General features: G+C 40.4%; 1 protein-coding gene across 1 annotated transcript; it reads left to right on the top strand.

Moving 5' to 3' along the window:
- The first annotated feature begins 17691 nt into the window (after positions 1 to 17691).
- LOC149389690 (glycine-rich protein) lies at positions 17692 to 19561 on the top strand. The gene is made up of 2 exons (XM_089623509.1): positions 17692 to 18905; positions 19206 to 19561. The coding sequence occupies exons 1-2, from the start codon at positions 17812 to 17814 to the stop codon at positions 19246 to 19248; spliced, it is 1137 nt and encodes a 378-aa protein (XP_089479635.1). The 5' UTR covers positions 17692 to 17811; the 3' UTR covers positions 19249 to 19561.
- The last annotated feature ends 781 nt before the right edge of the window (positions 19562 to 20342 follow it).

The following is a 20342-nucleotide window of genomic DNA, read 5'->3' as shown; positions in this document are numbered from 1 at the left end:
ATGATCAATATGTGTTATTATTATACACGTGTCATTAAGAAAGTTATTACCGTTGTGTAATAGACTTAATGATGACACGATTGACTGAGCTAAAAAAAAATCTGAAACTTGAGGTTTAAAAACGACAAGCTCGTTCCATAAATACTTGTTGTGATAAGGTATGAGCTCAAAGTTGAGACTAAGGATATTGTCAATAAGTGGAATATAAATTAGTCCTTTTGACAACGTCAAATTTCTGAGAATACTAACGAATGTTTTAAAACACTGTAATATTATGGAAATAGTGAGGTACTTAATTATTTAATTGTAAATCCTTAAAGTCATGTATATTGAATATGACTTGACCAACAAGGATGCACAAGAAATAACTAAGTTATGGAAGAATTCAATAAAGTTCTTATTGAAACATATTTAATCACACTATGGTTAGTGGTGATGAGATCTGAGCATGCAACAGTGAAAATTGTTGAAGGCACCAATAGATGTACACCAATGAATAGGGTAAATCGTATCTTTAGCTATGAAGTCTGGTGTATGGTCTAAAACATGCAAAGTGTTAGAATGTTCTAAAGTAAATTAATTTACTAAGAACAAAGTGACTTGACCTTAAGAGGTAAGTCAAGAATACTTGCATGTTAGCATGGACTGTGGATATATATTTGGGATATAAGTCGAATCGACATAACTTGTGGAGTATGATATAATTGAGAATCCATGGGAATCTCAATCCTGGGTCAAAACTTCTGAAACTATCTTTACGATGACTACAAATAAATTGGCTCATGGTAACTTACCTTCTCTGGTCAATGTGGGAGATTGTTAGGAATATTGCCCACTAGAAGATGATGATTACTAAATAAGATAAGAACTTACTTTATTAGCATCATATGATTAGTGGGTTGAGGTCTGATAACATTAAGAATCAATGACAACTATCATCCATAGTCTCTGTATCAAACTGAATCGCATGCTGGGCATCCGAGATCGGGCGGTGAACTAAAGCTTGGTCGATGACTGATATGTGCCAAGAAAGCCTTATCTAAAGTCATATATGTGGAACACAAGTGAAGGTTGATCACTTAGTGGGAGCATTTTGCACTTGTGGTAAGTGTACGACCCGCATAGACCTTCCATATTACGACACACTAGCCAGGGTCACAAATGATGGTCACAGTGACGCTTGATCTTAATCCTGAAGTGATCATGGACTTCTAGGTCGTGTTACCGGGTACTTTGATTCATCACGTTAAAGGCCAATGAAGGTTGAATAAATGGATGTTTTGGGAACTCGGGACATGATCGTAGAAGGGAAATGTTTTACAGATACGGAATCCAGCCTTCCTGAAAGAAGGTTAATGTTCTCTCACCTAAGGGTTGATTTCAGAACCGATTGATTGTGCACACTTCCGAAGTTGGCTTACATTCAGTTGAATCTTTCGCTGGGGAAACAACGATGCTTAGGGCTTATAAGTAACGAGAAAAGTATAACAGAACATATTGACCTATCTCGATACGGGTATAACCTGGAGGGCCATGATCACGTACTGACTAAATCAATGGACACTCGTCACGATGAGTAAATATAATTATAGTATTAAAGGAGAGTGCAGTCTTAGCTTACATGGTGGAGTATTTACTAAGATTATACAAATCGATCGAAAAAGAGAAATGACTATTTCGTCTTTTTGATCGGATTTGAAAAGCTTCAACTACTAGGTCCATCGTCTCCGATTTGGCTTCAATAAAGGAGGATAAGAACGTTAATATAATAATATGTATTATTATTATAATCTCACTTGTTGTAATAGTAATTGACAGCATTAATTCCAAAAAGGGTATTTTGGGAATTAAATAAATATTTATAGTAAAGTTGTTTATTTACTGCTAGATCAAGTAAATAAACTTATTATTTATTGTTAGACAAGTAAATAAGTGTTTAGTGGGCTTAAATCTATTGGGCCTTGAAAAAGCAAAAAAATCGCCTACTATTGTGTTGGACGTTTTTTTGCACTGGTGTGGTAACCAGTATTTTTTCTGTTCCTAAAATATAGGAGAATAAATAGGAGATATATTTTCCTATATTCTCTCCTAATATTTAGGCTAAATATTAGGAGGATATTTAGGAGAAAATCTAGGAGAATATATTTTCCTAGATTTTCTCAACAGCTAAATATTTTATATTGTTGTATAAAATAAAGTCCTAGTTGCTTATCTGGCGGATGAGAGAATAAATAGGATTCCCTTGTTGAGATCCAATGGCTGAGATTTAATCCACTAGTGTGAACACAATAAAAGGAAATAATATCTTCTGGAATATTCTGGAATATTCTATAAAGACACCTTTTAAACTGCTATAAATAAAGGGCTAATGTGAAGCAAAATTTAACCTAGCCAAACAGCTAAAAACGCCCACACCTTCTCCCTTGTGGCTGTGAGCTTCTTGCTTCTTCTTCTCCTCGAAATCGCTTCACTTCTATGCTTAGAAATAAGAGAGAAAAATCGAAAACACCTTTTCATATCTAGTGAGATATAACGAAGCCCACACTTTGGTGTCATCACATCGAGCCCTTGAAGGAGGAGTTCCAGATCTGATCGTGTGGAGGCTTGTACGTTCAAGACGAAGATGGATTGTGAAAGCTTTCGGTCCGATATGGTTGCTTGATGAAGTTTCTTATGATTAATTAATTTAGTAATCTAGATCTTGTTTAATAACCATGTTAATAATTAGCTCTTGTAAGGTAATTATTTTTTTCCGCATTTAATTGGTTATTTAAGGTGCATTAACCACCAACACAAGCGACAACCCGCCACATTTCACTACATAACTGGACCGCGTGAAATTGTGAGCGCCACTGATTTAATAAGCGACACTCAATCCCATCCCCACTTAATTTTGCAGGGATATTAATAAATGGCGCCGGTGATTTATATAAAGTGACGCCTCATTCAGTACATGTTCTACATCTTAAATAATGCCACGTCATATTTTGATGCCTAAAATACTTTAGGCGTCGCTCAAAATTACATGCGACTCTTTAGGGGCGTATTCGTAGCCTCTTTTGTGGTACAAGACATAGGTAATCGCACTCAGAGTCATATAACAAGTTTTCGCTCATAGAACTGTCGAAAACATATAATGCATAACTAGACTCTCCTAAGGGTAAACAATTTCTTTTACAAAAAAATTAGAAAAATAGCCAACTTAAATGTTTGATATTGCTAAATAGCCAAGGTTTAGTAAATATTATATAAATAGCCATAAATGATGACGTAGCTTAATATGGCAGTGGTTATTTACTTAATATTTATGTTTGTAAATATATAAAATTGGCTATTTACCTAAAATTTATCAAACCTTGGCTATGTAGCAATTCCCAACGTTTTAGTTGGCTATTTTGCTAAATTACCCTTTCTTTTATAGGAGCGAAATCTTAGATAAGACGTATTGCTAGTATTTCAGAGAAGATCACCTTAAATTGTTTCAATGAAGATAACAAAGAAGTGAATCGCTTTAATGCAAAACTTGCGGAAAATAAGCAACGAATTGAATCTGACGTGATTTGGCAAACATGTCAACATGTTTTTCCAAGATGTTAAGAACATGATGCATGTAGGACATCTTGGAACAGTTTCTCCAAAGTACAAAACTTAGTCAACCCACATGCGTAGTAAGAACATTGAATGATTTTTATTTCTTAATACAAATCAATAAAAATATACGTTTATCATCCAAGAATCGTTTTATCAATCTTATGATTTATTTATAAGGGCTCTCTAGGGATAGTCATATGAAAACTCAAGTTTTTTCATATAGCCAACCATTTGTAAATTTTAAATAAATAACCACAAGATTTTATTAACAAAACCAAAAACACATTAATAATTGTAATATACGTTAACAATTGTAAATAATCATAAGACTCAAAGGGCATAAATAAAATGCTAAAAAGGTCCAAACAACGCAACATCAGCATAATTGCTATTTACTTAAAATTTACAAAAGATTGGTTATTTAGCTAATTATCAAATTTTGGTAGCTTAGTTACTCAATTAATTGTATTTATAAATAGATTTATAATTTCATAATAAAAATGAGAAAACTGTATTTAAATTGATAAAACAAGCTATATACCGCTTAGATACTGCTATTGTTGATTTATTTTACTGCTACTTAAATTTTAAACTCGATATAAACCATAGTGTTTAAACCAAGGAATCGAATGCCGTTACCGATGTCGTACCAGGACTCAGATTTTGATGAGTTCCCGGGAGAAGCCCTTGATTTACCGGGGTATCCAGTGAAACTAAGGGTAAATCATGCCGGTTAACTTAGCGTTATCGATGTGGTTTACCGGCAAATACCGGACTTACCAAGGGGGTATCCAGTGAACAAAAAATTTATATATTGTCATACATATTACATACCATAGGCTAAAAAAGAAAATAGTTTACAATATCTTTATTACATACCATAGGCTAAAATAGAAAATAGTTTACAATGACTTTATTACATACCATAGGCTAAAAATGACTACTCCGGTAATATCACTCGACTAACGGTCATACAATAATCGTACCAACTCAAAAAATGAGCGTATGCAATTTGGTATGTCTCCAAATGGTAGTCGTATTCCCATTGCTTCATACCTGTAGTGAAAGAGTATGCAACATAACCTTGTTACGGTCGGATTGGGGTAATGATGAGTTGTGGTAGTGGACAATAGTCGTTGTTGCGGTAAGAGAAAGACCCTTCATAATACTGGTACCCCGTATCTTGAGGAGTAATTGTCACCGATCCGAAGTTGGTCGATAAATCATCAACGCCATCGCTAGACGTAAATGACATGGCATCATTCATTCCTCCACCGTGGCCGCCCCCATAACCTGTGTAAAAAAAGTTGGGTGGAAATGGTTATAGTCTTCATCACTTGGTACGTATCCACCGCCACTGTAGGAGCCTCCACATTCGTCCTCACTACCACCAGCACCACTAGAGCCATAGTCACCACCACCATATGTACCTCGATCGTCACCACCCCATCCACCTCCATCACCCCTCAACCTCCACCTCCACCTCCTTCATCACCGCGATCACCATCATCAGAATCAGAACTGTGGCTAGATTCGCATTGAGGAAGAACTTCTTCCTCTATCACGCGCTTTGAATCAAGTCCAAGCTCTCGGGCCGTCTGAGCTACCATCGGATCCGGGTTCTGGTTGACGTCATCCAGTGAAACCGAGTCAATCCACTGAAGCATTTCATCGCCTCCTTCATTATCATGCCCCGAACGCTCAAAAGCTCTTATCCAAAGGATCCATCGGGGTTGTCAAGTTGTCGTGGATCCGGGTTAGTTTTCTGATCTGTAGCTGTTGAAATCGAGCTCGTCAGCTCGCCCTTCCGCGTCGAACTTGTCAGCTCGCCCTTCCGCGTCGAGCTCGTCAGCTCGCCCTTCCGCGTCGAGCTTGCCTCGGAAGTCCTCTCCTTGGAACTCATTCCTCATGGGAAATTGTCGCATTTATTTCTCATGTTATTTCTGATGTCTTGCTCTCTGTGTATATTTATTATACTCTTTTTCCTAGAAGTAGTTTTTACACATGTATTTATTACACTCTCTCTTGTACCCACCTTATGTATAAATAGGTGATACAAATTAATATTAAATACAAGAAATATTCAAAGTCTCGGAACACTCTCTCTCTTCTCCGATTCTCTCTTTCTTTATCTTCTCTCTCTAAACTTCAACATGGTATCAGAGCAGGGAAAATCAACCATCATGAACACTACTCAGACCACGCCCACTCAGTCGCAATCTGAATCCTTCTCCCAACATATCACGAGCCACAAACTCAATGGCCACAACTTCCTACAGTGGTCCCAATCTGTGCTCATGTTCATATCGGGACGAGGTAAAGATGACTACCTCACAGGCGTGGCCACATCTCTTGTGATCGAAGATCCAACGTTCAAGAGTTGGAAGGCCGAAAACAACATGGTGATGTCCTGGCTCATAAACTCTATGCTCCCCGAAATCGGAGAAACCTTCCTCCTTTACCGAACGGCAACAGAAATCTGGCAAACAGCTAGAGAAATCTTCTCCAACTCAGAAGATATGTCCGAGCTGTTTGAAACTGAGAACACTCTCCAAGACCTACGTCAAGGAGAGATGTCTGTTACTCAGTTCTTCAGCTCGCTCACACATCTATGGCAGAAGATCGACCTCTACGAACAGCACCAGTGAACCAGCTCCGAAGACTCAAAAATCTACCGCAGGATAGTGGAGACCAAACGTGTGTTTAAACTACTATCCGGCCTCAACCAAGACCTTGATGAGGTCAGAGGTCGGATACTTAGTACAAAACCACTACCATCTCTCCGTGAAGCCTTCTCCGCGGTCAGACACGAGGAAAGCAGGAGGAAACTCATGCTGGGAGTTATCAAATCGAGCTCACTTCCGGGCTCATCCTCAGACTCGTCAGCCCTCACGACACATGGAGACGAAGTTCTTGCAGCCCGCGTCTCAACAGAGAAACCTCGCAAACCTCGCCCCTACTGCGATCATTGCAGACGACCTGGCCACCTCCGAGAAACCTGCTGGAAACTGCATGGGAAACCACCGAGCTCGAAGTCTACCCAAAATACTAAGGATCCTAACTCAGTCGGAAACTTAGTATCCACCTCGTCCGCTGCCTCGACCTCGACCTCAGACTCCTCTCCCTTCAGCAACGACCAGCTCGCTATTCTCCAGAAGCTTCTTCAACAAGTCCAACTCAGTGGAGAACACTCGGGCATTGTGTTGGAATCGATCTAGGGTTTAAGAAAATAATTAACGCTTCGGGAAGCGGCGGAATTTGAAAAATTTTCTTTTACAAGTAAAAACGGTTTTTACTAACCTAGACAAGTGCAAGTACATGTAATTAAAAACTAATATGAGCTAAGAAGTTTACTAACCTTTCTTGAAGCTTGATCTTGGAGAAGCTCTTAGAAAGTTGCAACGCTCGTCTCCCCTCGCAGCACGTCCCTCTTTCTTTCCTCGGCACCTCGAGCAACCACGAAAATTTCTATCACTAAATCACTCGAAATAAAGGAATTAGTGAGTGGGCACTTTTAAACACTACGACTTAAGAACGAGTCTTGAAGTCGCAGAGCTAAACACTAGGTCGAGTGAGGACCTAGGTGCCAAAACAAGAAAAATCGAAAATAAACTAGAAAAAGAGAGAGAGAGAGAGGAGTTCGGCCAAGTTCTAGAGAGAGAGTCTCTCAAATCTCTTAAACTTGGATGAATTGAAATGTGAGGAAATGAGGCTCCTATTTATAGGAGAGGTCTTACCTTCAATAAGGTAGTTTCCTCTTCTATAGAATATCACATATTAATGATCCAATTTCCCCTTTTCTTCTATGAGGCACACGGCCAAGACTTGCCAAGCAAGTCCTTGGATTTGTTTCCTCTTTTATTTGCTTCTCTCTTGACCCTTATGGCCGAAATTCCCTTATGCCATGCATAGGAAATTTGTTTCCTCTTTTTCTTTTGGCAAGTATCTAAATACATTTATGCACAAAATAAACTCTCTTTCCTCTTGGGTAGTAGGCGCCCAAATCTTCTAGAAAGGCTTCTAGAATTTTCTTCACTTGTTCATGACAACATAAGAAAAGGCCCATTTAGAATTTTCAATAAAATTCTTATGAAATGAAATTAATCCACAAGGCCCAATAATCAAGTTATGACCGAGTGACATTAAGTCATCAAATGAACTTGTCAAAAAATTTATTGTCATTCATTTCATCCTTTGTCTCAAAAGACAAAAAATACCCTTTTAACTATTTTCGTTCTTGTTTTGACTTAGCTTCCAGTTTAACTATTCCTATCGATGTGATTCGTGACAGTGACCTCATGGACCCAAATGAACAAAGCTTGAGCTAAACGCTTGGACTCAAAAGTTCACAAACCTTTTCCAAGTTTAGCTTAATGCCAACTGACTCCACTAAAGAGTTGACACTGAAAATCTCTCGGTTCAAATGAATTTATTTTCTACTCAAGAATTCACCTAATTATAATGAGCGGATCCACTGAATATTATCTATGCTACCCTTCATGAATGTCATCAGCTAGTCGGGATTTACTAAATTACCATTTTACCCTTCTAGCTGTTATTTCCTCAACTCCTTTGTCGCTTGTGAATAAGTTAGAAACAATGTATTGACGAGGAGCTAACAAGTCATATTGTTTCATCCAAAAGAGTCAGGACTCAATTTGGACACTGGCCAGTTCATTTATTCACACTCCAAGGAAGAAAGCATGAGGTGACATACATTGCATTTCAGCAATCTTGTACATGAATTCCATATCTATGAGAACTTCACAAAGTTACTCATGAAATTCTCACAACTTAGTATTTCACCAATAGGCCCTGTTCGGAATCACATAGTGAGTCCGAACTCTGACTTTCTCAAATGAGAATACTAAGGTGTGAAATGGCATGTCTCATTTCAGGATTAAGGTAAGCATGATGCAATTCATACATAGTGACTTCGAGACATAAGAGGTTAAATGGTTTGTTCTTATCTTGTCTCTAGAAGTGCACTGGTCAATTCAGTACCTTCGGAAGATACCTAGAAGAACTATAGAGTCTCCAACTCTCAATGCCTCATAACCAGACATCATAGATTCTTCTAACAATCGTACTGAGGTCAATAGTCCTTTGACCCTAAGATTGCGAATATATCGTTTTAAGCAAACTACGAAGAGTTTGTTCATGCAAATCTACATTTGTCTCTTCGTAAGTTGTTAAGTTTGTTTATGGACTAAAAGACTAAGGTTTTATCATAAAGCTTCAAACAAGGAAGATTGAATGAACGTTTCAACTTTATTAATGAATGAATAGGCAATTACAAGCAAGAGTCTTCATGAGACTTTATTACATCAAATGTACAAAATAAAGATTACAACTCTTCTTGTGGGCACCATTGACAACACATTGGCCCTCTAGGTAACTCTCCTAGAGCCCTCAATGTAAGCTCAGAGAATCCCACAGCATGGATTGTCGACTCAGGTGCCACTGATCACATGACTGGTAATCGAAATCTATTCACAACTTACTCCGCTTGCAATAAAAGCATATCAGTCACCATCGCCAAAGGAGCCAAAACTCAAGTCACTGGTATTGGCACCGTTGTCTTGACGAAGTCCATGAGGCTAGACTCGGTGTTCTTTGTGCCTCAACTACAATGCAATCTCTTATCTGTGCATAAGATCAACCAAGACTCTAAGTGCCGGACTTATTTTGATGGAAGTTCATGTGTGTTTCAGGAACAGGTCACGGGGAGACAGATTGGTAATGCCGAGCTGAGTACCGGACTCTATGTCATCAAGCCAGATCAGCTCGCCATGTGTCAGCTCGCCCAACATTCACCCCAGTACAAAGAGATCATGCTCAATCACCTTAGACTAGGGCATCCAAATTTCATGTATCTCAAAAGAATGTTTCATTCTTTGTTTATCAATAAAAATATCAATTCCATTCAGTGTGACATGTGTGAGTTCGCTAAACATTCTCGAAGCTCGTATTACCCCACCTCGTACAAACCATCTCATCCTTTTACCACAATTCACAGTGATATATGGGGGCCCTCAAAAATTCCCAATGTCACTGGAGTTCGATGGTTCCTTCTCTTTGTTGACGACCACACTAGACTCAGTTGGATATACATGATGAAACAAAAATCTGAAACATACAATCTATTCAAAACCTTTCACAAAATGATCCAAACACAGTTCGACACATCCATTCAAATTATCCACACTGACAACGCTCGAGATTACTTTAATTCTGAGCTCGGCGATTTCTTCAAAACACATGGCATAATTCACTCCAGCTCGTGCGTTCATACCCCGCAACAAAATGGGTTAGCCGAGCGGAAAAATCGACACATTCTCGAGGTCGCCCGAGCCATCATGTTCTCCTCAAACGTCCCATCTCATTTTTGGGGAGAAGCTGTCCTCACAGCCACCTACCTCATAAACAGAATGCCATCTCGTGTTCTTGGCTATAAAATCCCATCTCAAGTCCTTCTAGAGACATACCCTCACTGTCAACTCATCTCAACCCTACCTGCGAAAGTGTTCGGCTGTTCAGTATTCACCCATTCTTATGGCCAAGGTAAACTTGAACCAAAATCGCTCAAATGCATCTTCCTTGGCTATTTAGCAACCCAGAAAGGCTACAAATGCTATGAACCCCGATCATAAAAATTCATAGTCTCAATGGATGTATCATTTCATGAGTTCAGTCCTTACTTCGCCAATTCAGCTCGTCGGGGGGAGAATGACGAAAATGACTTCCCAAATTGGCTCATCATAAACCCAAAATTCCTAGCTCGCCGACCTCACCTGTTCAAGAAATTCCCAGCTCGCAAGCCTCTGAACCCTCTCCATGTGAACTGAATATCACCCAGAGTCCGGTACAAGCTCGCGACCAAGATGTCTCTTCGAACTTAAACCACGACACTATTGAACAAGGTAACATCGAATCTCCAGACTTACCCATTGCATTGAGAAAACCTCCTCGGTCGTGTGCTCAATACAGGATGGCAGATTACGTGTATTATGGGAATTTATCTACGAGCTACCAAGCCTATGTGGCGAAGTTAGATGAAGGAAAAGTGCCGAACTCCATCGAGGAAGCCCTTCAAAGTTCCGAGTGGCGAGACGCAAGTCATGCTGAGATCCAAGCCCTCGAAAAGAATGATACGTGGGATATCGTCGAGCTACCACCAGGCAAGCGAACTGTTGGATGTAGATGGCTCTTCACCATCAAACACAATCCAGATGGGACAGTGGAGAGATACAAAGCCCGACTTGTCGCAAAAGGGTACACGCAGGCGTATGGCATTGACTATCAAGAAACATTCGCTCCAGTTGCAAAGTTCAATACCATCATAATCCTCATTTCACTAGCAGCCAACTTAGATTGGCCTCTCATCCAGCTCGATGTAAAGAATGCTTTTCTAAACGGCGAACTGGAAGAGGAAGTCTACATGCAACTCCCACCAGGATTTGACAAAGATCAAGGAGCCAATAAAGTTTGCAAACTCAAGAAGTCACTATATGGACTAAAACAGTCCCCTCGAGCATGGTTCGGAAAATTCACCAACGTGTTCAAACGTTGTGACTACGAGCAGAGTCAAGCAGATCCAACACTCTTCTCAAAAATCTCCACACAAGGCAAGCACACCATTCTTAGTGTGTATGTGGACGATATAGTCATCACCGGAGACGACGTGGAAGAAATCAGGAGGCTGAAGCAAACTTTATCATCTGAGTTCGAAGTCAAGGACCTCGGCAGCCTACGATACTTCCTCGGCATGGAGGTAGCTCGATCAGAAAAGGGCATCTCTGTTTCCCAGCGCAAGTACACGTTGGATCTCCTCAAAGAAACTGGCATGCTTGGCTGCAAACCAGTTGACACTCTGATGGATGCCAATGTGAAACTTCTAGCTCGCACCAACGAGGCCGCCACCGACAAAGAAAGATTTCAGCAGCTCGTAGGAAAACTCATCTACCTAACTCACACGAGACCAGATATTGGATTCGTTGTGAGTATGGTAAGTCGATTCATGAGTAATCCCTCAGAAACTCACATGGACGCAGTCATGAGGATTCTCCAATACCTCAAATCTGCCCCAGGGACTGGTCTCTCCTTCAAGAAAAGACGAAGTCGAGGTGTTGAAGTATTCACAGATGCAGACTGGGCCGGATATGTTCCAGACAGACGATCAACATCAGGCATGTACACATACGTCTGGGGAAATCTTGTTACCTGGAGAAGCAAGAAGCAGTCCGTTGTCTCAAGAAGTAGTGCTGAAGCCGAGCTCAGGTCCTTAGCAAGTGGAGTATGTGAAGGCATCTGGCTGAAGAGAGTTCTCGACGACCTCAAGATCATCACCGAAGGTCCAATCAAGCTCTTTTGTGATAATCAAGCTGCTCTCAGCATAGCCAAAAATCCAGTCCATCATGACAGAACAAAACATATCGAGATCGACCGATACTTCATCAGTGAAAAGATTGAAGAAAAAATAATCGATATGGAATACATTCCGTCAGGTCATCAGCTCGCCGACATTCTCACCAAAGCCCTTCCGCGAGCAACCTTTTCCGAGCTATGTAGCAAGCTCGACCTCCTCAACATATACAGTCAAGCTTGAGGGGGAGTGTTGAAATCGAGCTCGTTAGCTCGCCCTTCCGCGTCGAACTTGTCAGCTCGCCCTTCCGCGTCGAGCTCGTCAGCTCGCCCTTCCGCGTCGAGCTCGTCAGCTCGCCCTTCCGCGTCGAGCTTGCCTCGGAAGTCCTCTCCTTGGAACTCATTCCTCATGGGAAATTGTCGCATTTATTTCTCATGTTATTTCCGATGTCTTGCTCTCTGTGTATATTTATTATACTCTTTTTTCCTAAGAGTAGTTTTTACACATGTATTTATTACACTATCTCTTGTACCCACCTTATGTATAAATAGGTGATACAAATTAATATTAAATACAAGAAATATTCAAAGTCTCGGAACACTCTCTCTCTTCTCCGATTCTCTCTTTCTTTATCTTCTCTCTCTAAACTTCAATAGTAGCTTCATGTTGTACGAGCAGAAGACAAGCTTATCTAGCCTCTTATATGCTATGCGGTTCCTTTGTTTGGTGTGGATCACGGCGAAAGTGCTCCAATTTCTCTCGCACGCAAATGATGATGCCGTTTGAGACAAAATTCGAATGGCCAACGCTTGCAACGTCAGTGTCCAATTCTCATGACATTCCCGCCATTCAGCTGTAATCATGTCACAATAAGTCATATAATTTCATCTCATTAAAATCCATGGCATAATCTTCATATAACAGTATACGTAACTCTTGACATTCTTCGATGCATCTATGGACTTCAAGAACACAGTCGCACCAGCGCAATAGACCATTATATTGATGATACTTAATTTGGTCGGCCCTGTCCAACCATCAACCAGTATCGTGCATCCATAAATCTTCCAACGCTTCCTCTGCTCTTCCACGAAGTTCTCGGCATCTACGACCTCCATCTCGAGGTACTTGTTGTGAACTTCGTACGCCGATGAGAGAGGAATCTTAGGACCTGCAATACACATGAACATCATATTCCAAACATAAATATCTTAATACAAGTACAACAAGTGTGAGAATTACCGAGATCTTGAGCTGTCACAATCATGTTTTTGAATTCATGACTGTTGACCTTTCTTGCGGGCACGTGCTGGTGAACGATGAATTTGGTAATAGCTCTTCCGAGCCTCGACTTCTTCTTTGGGTCCACCATCTCGTCCGCACTGTGAGACTTATATAACAACGGAGCGACAAGTGGAGATTTTGCAGCCGAGTCCCCCCGGGACCCGATTGGAACCAAGCTTCCCACTCTGATTGAGCTGCATCCTGACGCGACCTCTTCATCGCTGCTCGGAGTTCTGCTTCGTATTCCGGAGTAGGACCCTCTTCATCGACGTCAGTGTGAAATGGTTTGTTGAAGGTCATTTGAATGGTTTCATCCAATGTATGTTTCTGCTTTTTCTTCTCAACATTATCGAGGATTAAATATTGCATCTCCTCCATCACCTCAGGAGGAACTTCATCGCACATGTTAACGTTCTTATGAGAATCCAAATATGCAAGATGATTTTTTACTCTCGTGATCCCCTATCCTCCCATTACATGACCGCAAAAGTTGCACGTGTTCGCATTTGCTTTTCCCGGAACGGGCGTGCAATACTTCCTTACTGGGTCGGGTGGCGCCGTTCTTCAAGTCTACTCTACAAACCAAAGTAAAAAACATACATATTGAATTGATTTAATATAATCAATAAAAAAATTTAATTTCAAGTTTTCAAGTTCAACAATCAATATATTCCATATCACATATTCAAAATTTAATTCCAATAATCCATAATTCCATATCACTTATTCTAAATTTAATTCCAATAATCCATTTCACATATTCTAAATTCATATTCCAATAATCCATAATTCCATATCACATATTCTACATTTAATTCCATTAATCCATACACATATTCTAAATTCATATTAAATTTCAATATGCAATATCACATAAACATAGTAAGAGTAACCATACATCAACCATAACAAAATTCATCAAATTAAAATAACATGAGCTCAAAATCATGATCAAAACAAATAAATGAAGTATAACCGTGACAAATCTATAACAAATTTCAACAACATCAAACAATCACATAAAAAATCCTATTTTCGGATTAAAAAAAACCATAATTCGGATTAAAAATAGAATTAATGACATTTTTGGCCCCTCGTCTATGGCCTCTTTAACACCTTGGTACCTGATGAAAAAAACCTGCCATTTTGATCTTTTATGATAATCAAATTTTCAATTATAATCCTTCTGTTACTTTTAGTGTCAAAATAGACAGAAAATGCTTACGTGTCGAATAAAAAGAGTGAAGTTATTAAAATGCCCTTCTCAGTTATACAATTTATTTGTTTTTAATTTTAAGTTTTGTTAAATAAAAAAAAGGAAGACGCTGAAGACGCTCCTGAAGACGCTCGACCGTGTTCTTCTTCCTGACCTTGTTGGGTTATTATAGGGTCTTGAACAGAGACGTGGGTCGTTTGGAGAGAGGAGGGTCTGGGCTGAGCTTGAGGCGAAACGAAGCAGAGTTTCAGATAGTGATTTAGGTTTCTCGAACATGGCTTTCTCTGCGAAGATATCGATTGAGAGAGAGCTTGACATTCGTGGATGAGAGAGGAAGGAGTAGAGCAGAGAGAGTAAGCCATTTTCGTTTGCCTCTCTTTGTGGTCGCGTTCTCCTGAAGCCCAGACCGAGCGGTCCTGGTGCCTGAGGACCAGATCTGGCGCCGACCGGAGCTCCTGAAGACGCTCGGGCGCGGTCGTCGCCTCGCGCACCAGATCCGGCCGATCCCGGCGCTCGCTCACCTGCGCCAGCGCTCGCCGACGCCCCAGCCCCGACCGGCGCGCGCAACAACTCTGACGCCATGGATCTCGACGAGAGCCTGAGCGACGAGGACTCCAGATCTGGAACGCCCGCGGGCCGGTGCGCCTCTGTCAAATACATTATATTGCAAAGTACAAAGTAGCTATTTATTTTGCACCCCCATGTTTTTTTTCGTCCTCGTTTCGAGTTATGCCGAGACATATAGACATCGCAGAGAGAGAACCTTTTAACATGTTGCATCAGAGAAACATAGTAGAGAGAGAAAAAGAACACTCGGCTTTAGTATTCTCAAAACAGAGGCAATATGTGGCCCATATTTTTTGCAAATTTCGGTTTCAATTAGAGGAATCATACACATGGATAAACTCTGGTCCGATATATATTGAAGTGCTCTGCTGATCGACATGGTCACAGCAAAACTGACCATGTCATGAACGTTCCCGACCGGCGCGCGCAACAACTCTGACGCCATGGATCCCGACGAGAGCCTGAGCGACGAGGACTCCAGATCTGGAACGCCCGCGGGCCGGTGCGCCTCTGTCAGACCCAGCGGGGCCCATCTCCGACCGACACGCCATGAACGCCGATGTGAGAAGCTTCACCCGACGCGCGTGACAACCCCAACCCCGCCATGGAAGGGAGACGATGCTCGGCCACTCGGTGCAGATCCGGTTCAAGCAACAAGGAAGAAGAAGCTTCCGGAGCAGGAACGACGCCCGGTAACGAAGAAAGAGAAGCCCCTTGGGCACACTGACCAACAATGGCCGAATTTTTTTCTTTTGTCTCAGGAGAAGAAGAAAAAAGAAAGTAAGGAAGAAGATGAAGAAAAAGAACGAGATTACATAATTACCCTCCACAATTCGCACACGTGACTTGCACGTGATGAGTATCCGTCAATTTTGACAGAAAAATTAACAGAAGTACCAAATATGAAAATTGACTGATCATAATGGGCAAAAATTGTTAGTTTTTTTAATTAGGGACCAAGGTGTTAAAGAGGTCAAAGACGAGGGGCCAAAAATGTCATTAATTCTTAAAAATATTTAGATTTCCAAATCAAAATAAAATTCATGTTAGTAAACATGGAAACAAGCTTGCATGGAAAGACATAATAAATTCTTAAAAGTTAAAAAAAAAAACTAAGATTCCATTGCTCGCGGGAATTCGGCGAGAAACAGTGGTTTGGCGTGAAGAACCTTGCTCGCGGGGACGAGAGAAACGGATCTCAAATTCGGCGTGAATGAAATTTTCACGTTGGAGATTCCATTTTATAACCCGATTTTCAGTAAACATTTAACTAGACCGGGCTAGATTTTGTGAACTAGGACGTAGACCGGAACTCGTCCGGTTTCCACCGGTTCCCAGGGAATCACAAGCAGTTTTGTACTGAATCGTGCCGGGAAGCTCAATGAACCTGGTTCTCGGATGGGAACCTTCCGGTTCCCCCTAGATTTTAAACATTGGTTTAAGCATTGAATGACCATGAATCATATTGATATCACATGTTCCGGAGTAAAACTAAAATGATAAACGTTTATAACTAAAATTAGAAATTATGAATTGTGAGACCAAAAGTGATGACTTACCTCACCACACGGTCGAGACGGCTCTTAATATCCACCATTTAAGAGATATATTAGTTATTATGTATTAAATTTTGGAGTAATTAAGTCAGTAGCTCAATAGTCCACTTTTTTTTAAAAAAAAAAAGAAATTAAAATTTCATTTTATTAAAAAAATAACTCATAAGACCTAAGTAAATTAATTAGCTGGTTAGGTTAATTTAATATACTTAAGAAAATACTCCATCAGGCCGAAATAAATAAAATTAACATAAACAGTTAATTAATTTACTTCGGCCTAATGAGTTATTATCTTAATAAAATGAAATTTTGGTTAAAAATTTAAACGAATATAAAGAATTGACTAGTTGTAACAAATTCTTCTTAAATTTTTTCAAATATAATATTTGATTATGTATTTAATAATATTAATAAAAAATATATGTGCTAAAATTACATGATCTTTAAGTTATATTATTATAGTTATAATTTATATTTAAAAAATAAACTATAATAAATGTCATTAGTACAAGTTTTGTGCTTTTTATTTTACATTGAACCTAATTTATTTAAGTTGGTTCATACAACCTTATTCAATTTTGTTTATTGATTTTAATTTGCTCTTAAAACATGTATGAATGACAAAATCATAACGAACAATTACTTGTGAAATATACTTGTATAAATTTGGGTAAAATAAAAACAATTTAAAAAGTTGGGTATTTTACAATTCGTAACTCATGAGCGGCTTATTACGAATAATTGTTTTTTCTAATAACACGAGTTTTAATTTTTATATCTTTTACATCATATATTGTTTAGATGATATAATCGAATCTTAATTTATCAAATTTTCGTTTAAAACTTTTTATGTAACATTTCGAACTATATTTCAAATGGACAGTTTCAATGGTTAATTTATAATGGTACAATTCAGACGAGACAATCTGTTCAAATATGATGCTAAACAATTCCAATGGCAAATCTTAATTGAGAATCTTATACCACAATTATGATGGATTACCTACCAAACGAAGGATTTTATGCCAGCCGTCCATCTCTAAAAGGAGACGAAATTCTAGTCCTACTAAGCACACACAATCTTCACCGTCGGATTAGATCGGTATACATATATTAACTTCCCTCTTTCCTAAATATCGCTTCAACCAAACGCAACGCAATCACAGAAGAGCCTTTTCTAGAGAGAGAGAGAGAGAGCGAGAGAGAGAGTTCTAGAAAGAGAATCAGCAACCATGGCGGCGACTGTGTCTCCCTGGTCAAAGCCCGGCGCGTGGGCCCTGGAGTCGGAAGAGAACGAGGCGGAGCTCCTGAAGCAACACAACGAGTCCGAATCCGTCTCCGATTTCCCAACCCTAAACGCGGCGGTGGCGACGAAGCCGTCGAAGAAGAAGAAGAAGGGCCAGACCGTGACTCTCCAGGAGTTCGCGGCGTACGGCGGTCCCAAGCCGTCCTCGGATTCGGCCGGTCTCACCCCCGACGACCTCGTCTCGCTCCCCAAGGGCCCGCGCGAGAGGACCGAGGAGGAGATCGCCAGAGCCAGCCGCGGCGGCGGAGGATTCAGGTCCTTCGATCGCGGCGGCGCCGGAGAAGAGTCCAGATGGGGAGGAGCAGGCTCCGGGAGGGGCGGAGATAGGGAGAGAAGGGACGGAGGAAGGGAAGTCAGGGATTTGGGCCCTTCCCGGGCCGACGAGGTCGACAATTGGGCTTCGTCGAAGAAACCGTCGATGATGAGCGGTGGGTACGAGAGGAGAGAGCGAGACGGTGGAAGGGACAGAGAGAGAGGAGGGTTCTTCGATTCCCAGTCCAAGGCCGACGAGTCCGATAGCTGGGTCTCCAACAAGAGCTACGCTCCGGCCCCGAGATTCGATCGGGACCGCAGAGGCGGCGGAGGAGTGGGGTTCGGGTCCAGCAATGGGAGCTCGGATTCGGATTTCTGGGGTAAGAAGAGGGAAGAGAGTAGTGCCGATATCGGGGCGGGGTCTCGGCCGAGGCTGAACTTGCAGCCCCGGACTCTTCCGGTGGCTTCCGATCCAGCCCCGGAGAGTGTGGAGAAGCCGGAGATTCCGGCGCCGGCGTTTGTGGCGGTGCCGAAGCCGAAGGGGGCGAATCCTTTCGGGGCGGCGAGGCCGAGGGAGGAGGTTTTGGCGGAGAAGGGACAGGACTGGAAGAAGATTGACGAGCAGCTCGAGTCGATGAAGATCAAGGAGACCGGCGAGAGGTTTGGGAAGCAGAGAGGCTTCGGGAGCGGGAACGGCCGTGCCGACGCTGCTTGGAAGAAGCCCGACACCACCGTCGTCAATGGTGGCGGTGATGCCGATGCTCAAAGGTTTGTGCTTTTCTTGTTTCACTTTTGGTTGTCTTTTTTCTAAATGATAGATGCTTTGTTGTTGATGATGATGTGTATATATAAATACGAATGTGATGCTGAGATCTGAGTCCTTGTTGATGCTGCGGAGGATCAACAATATGGTCATTGCATTGGTGTTTTGTGCTCTGATTATTGAATAGATTATCATGTTTGAATGTCATGCCTCGAGAGTCTGTTATTATACTCTGAAGGTGTAAAGAACTTCAATTTTGTGAGAACTGACTATTAATGCCTCTTTTCCTTGTTTTGGTGGTGCAGTGCTGAGAAGAACGAGGACGAGGCTGTCGAAGAACAGAACTGAAGCGTGTACCAAAGGAAGCGAGGAATGAGATTCTCAGGTTACCAGGATTCTGAGGCCATATGAGGAGACTATTTATTCCTATATCTCTAATATATTGGCTTGAACTGTTTTAAATCTATATACATTGGGTTTTTCTTTATTCAACAATTTTGGTAGGCTGTTCAATTAGTTAATAGGGAGTTTTGATTTTGGTGGTTCTCTTTCTCAAGTTCTGTTCTGCCATTCCGTAATTTTTTAGTGTGTAATTGGAAGATGGAGAAAATACTGTGGAACAATTATTAAATTTTATTTTGTTATTGCTTGTGGGTCTTGATTTACAAGGTGTTTCATAGATATTTTTACTAGTGTGCTTTTTGAGGATTGCTATTGTTATTGTTCCGTCTCTTTTGCCTTAAATATTTTCTTTTACAACTATAAAACGATATTTTCAGAGTTGGCTTATTGCAATGCGTCTTCTATCTTATAATCATCAACCTATCGTGTCGCATCTTTATATAAATTGAAACCCTCACAGCATCTACTCTTTAGTATGCTTCAAACAAACTGGTCTTATTACAATGTTTGTAAAACTTTTAAGCGATGCGTGTGCGTGTACGTTTGAATTGATCGGCTCATGCAAACGTTGCTTTTTCATATTTTTTGGTTTTGAAATGTTAAAAGAAAGAATATGGTTGAGAAATAGACAGAGAAGCAATCAATCAGTCATCATAGGTAGCCAGCTAAGATATCAAAGCTGTAAAATGTAGAGTCGGTTTTATCATTCATGGACTCGTGGTCTGTATTCCTTCTCTTCTCAATCACAAGTGGCTTCAAATTTGTTTAGTCAAGTTTGGCTGGCAATCTAAAAACATTTTTTTTTGTTGGTAGTTTTTGTGTTTATTTTTTCCTTTTCTGTTTACGTATTTATTTAGAGCAGTCTTTTTATTTTTTTTTAACCAAAACTAACTAAAAGTATAAACAAGACAAAAGTATTAATGATTTTTTGTGAAATATTTTTTATTTTTTATGTTTTATTTTAATGTGTTAAATTCTAGATTTGGTAAAGTATCAATGATTTTTTTGTGAAATATCTTTTTTACTTTTTATGTTTTATT

Source organism: Urtica dioica, chromosome 8 (genome assembly GCF_054948205.1).
Source record: "Urtica dioica subsp. dioica isolate 48M chromosome 8, U.dioica_male_clone48M_v1_H2, whole genome shotgun sequence".
Lineage (NCBI taxonomy): Eukaryota > Viridiplantae > Streptophyta > Magnoliopsida > Rosales > Urticaceae > Urtica > Urtica dioica.
Note: the sequence above shows the minus strand (reverse complement) of the source record. Positions and strands in the feature narration are given on the sequence as shown.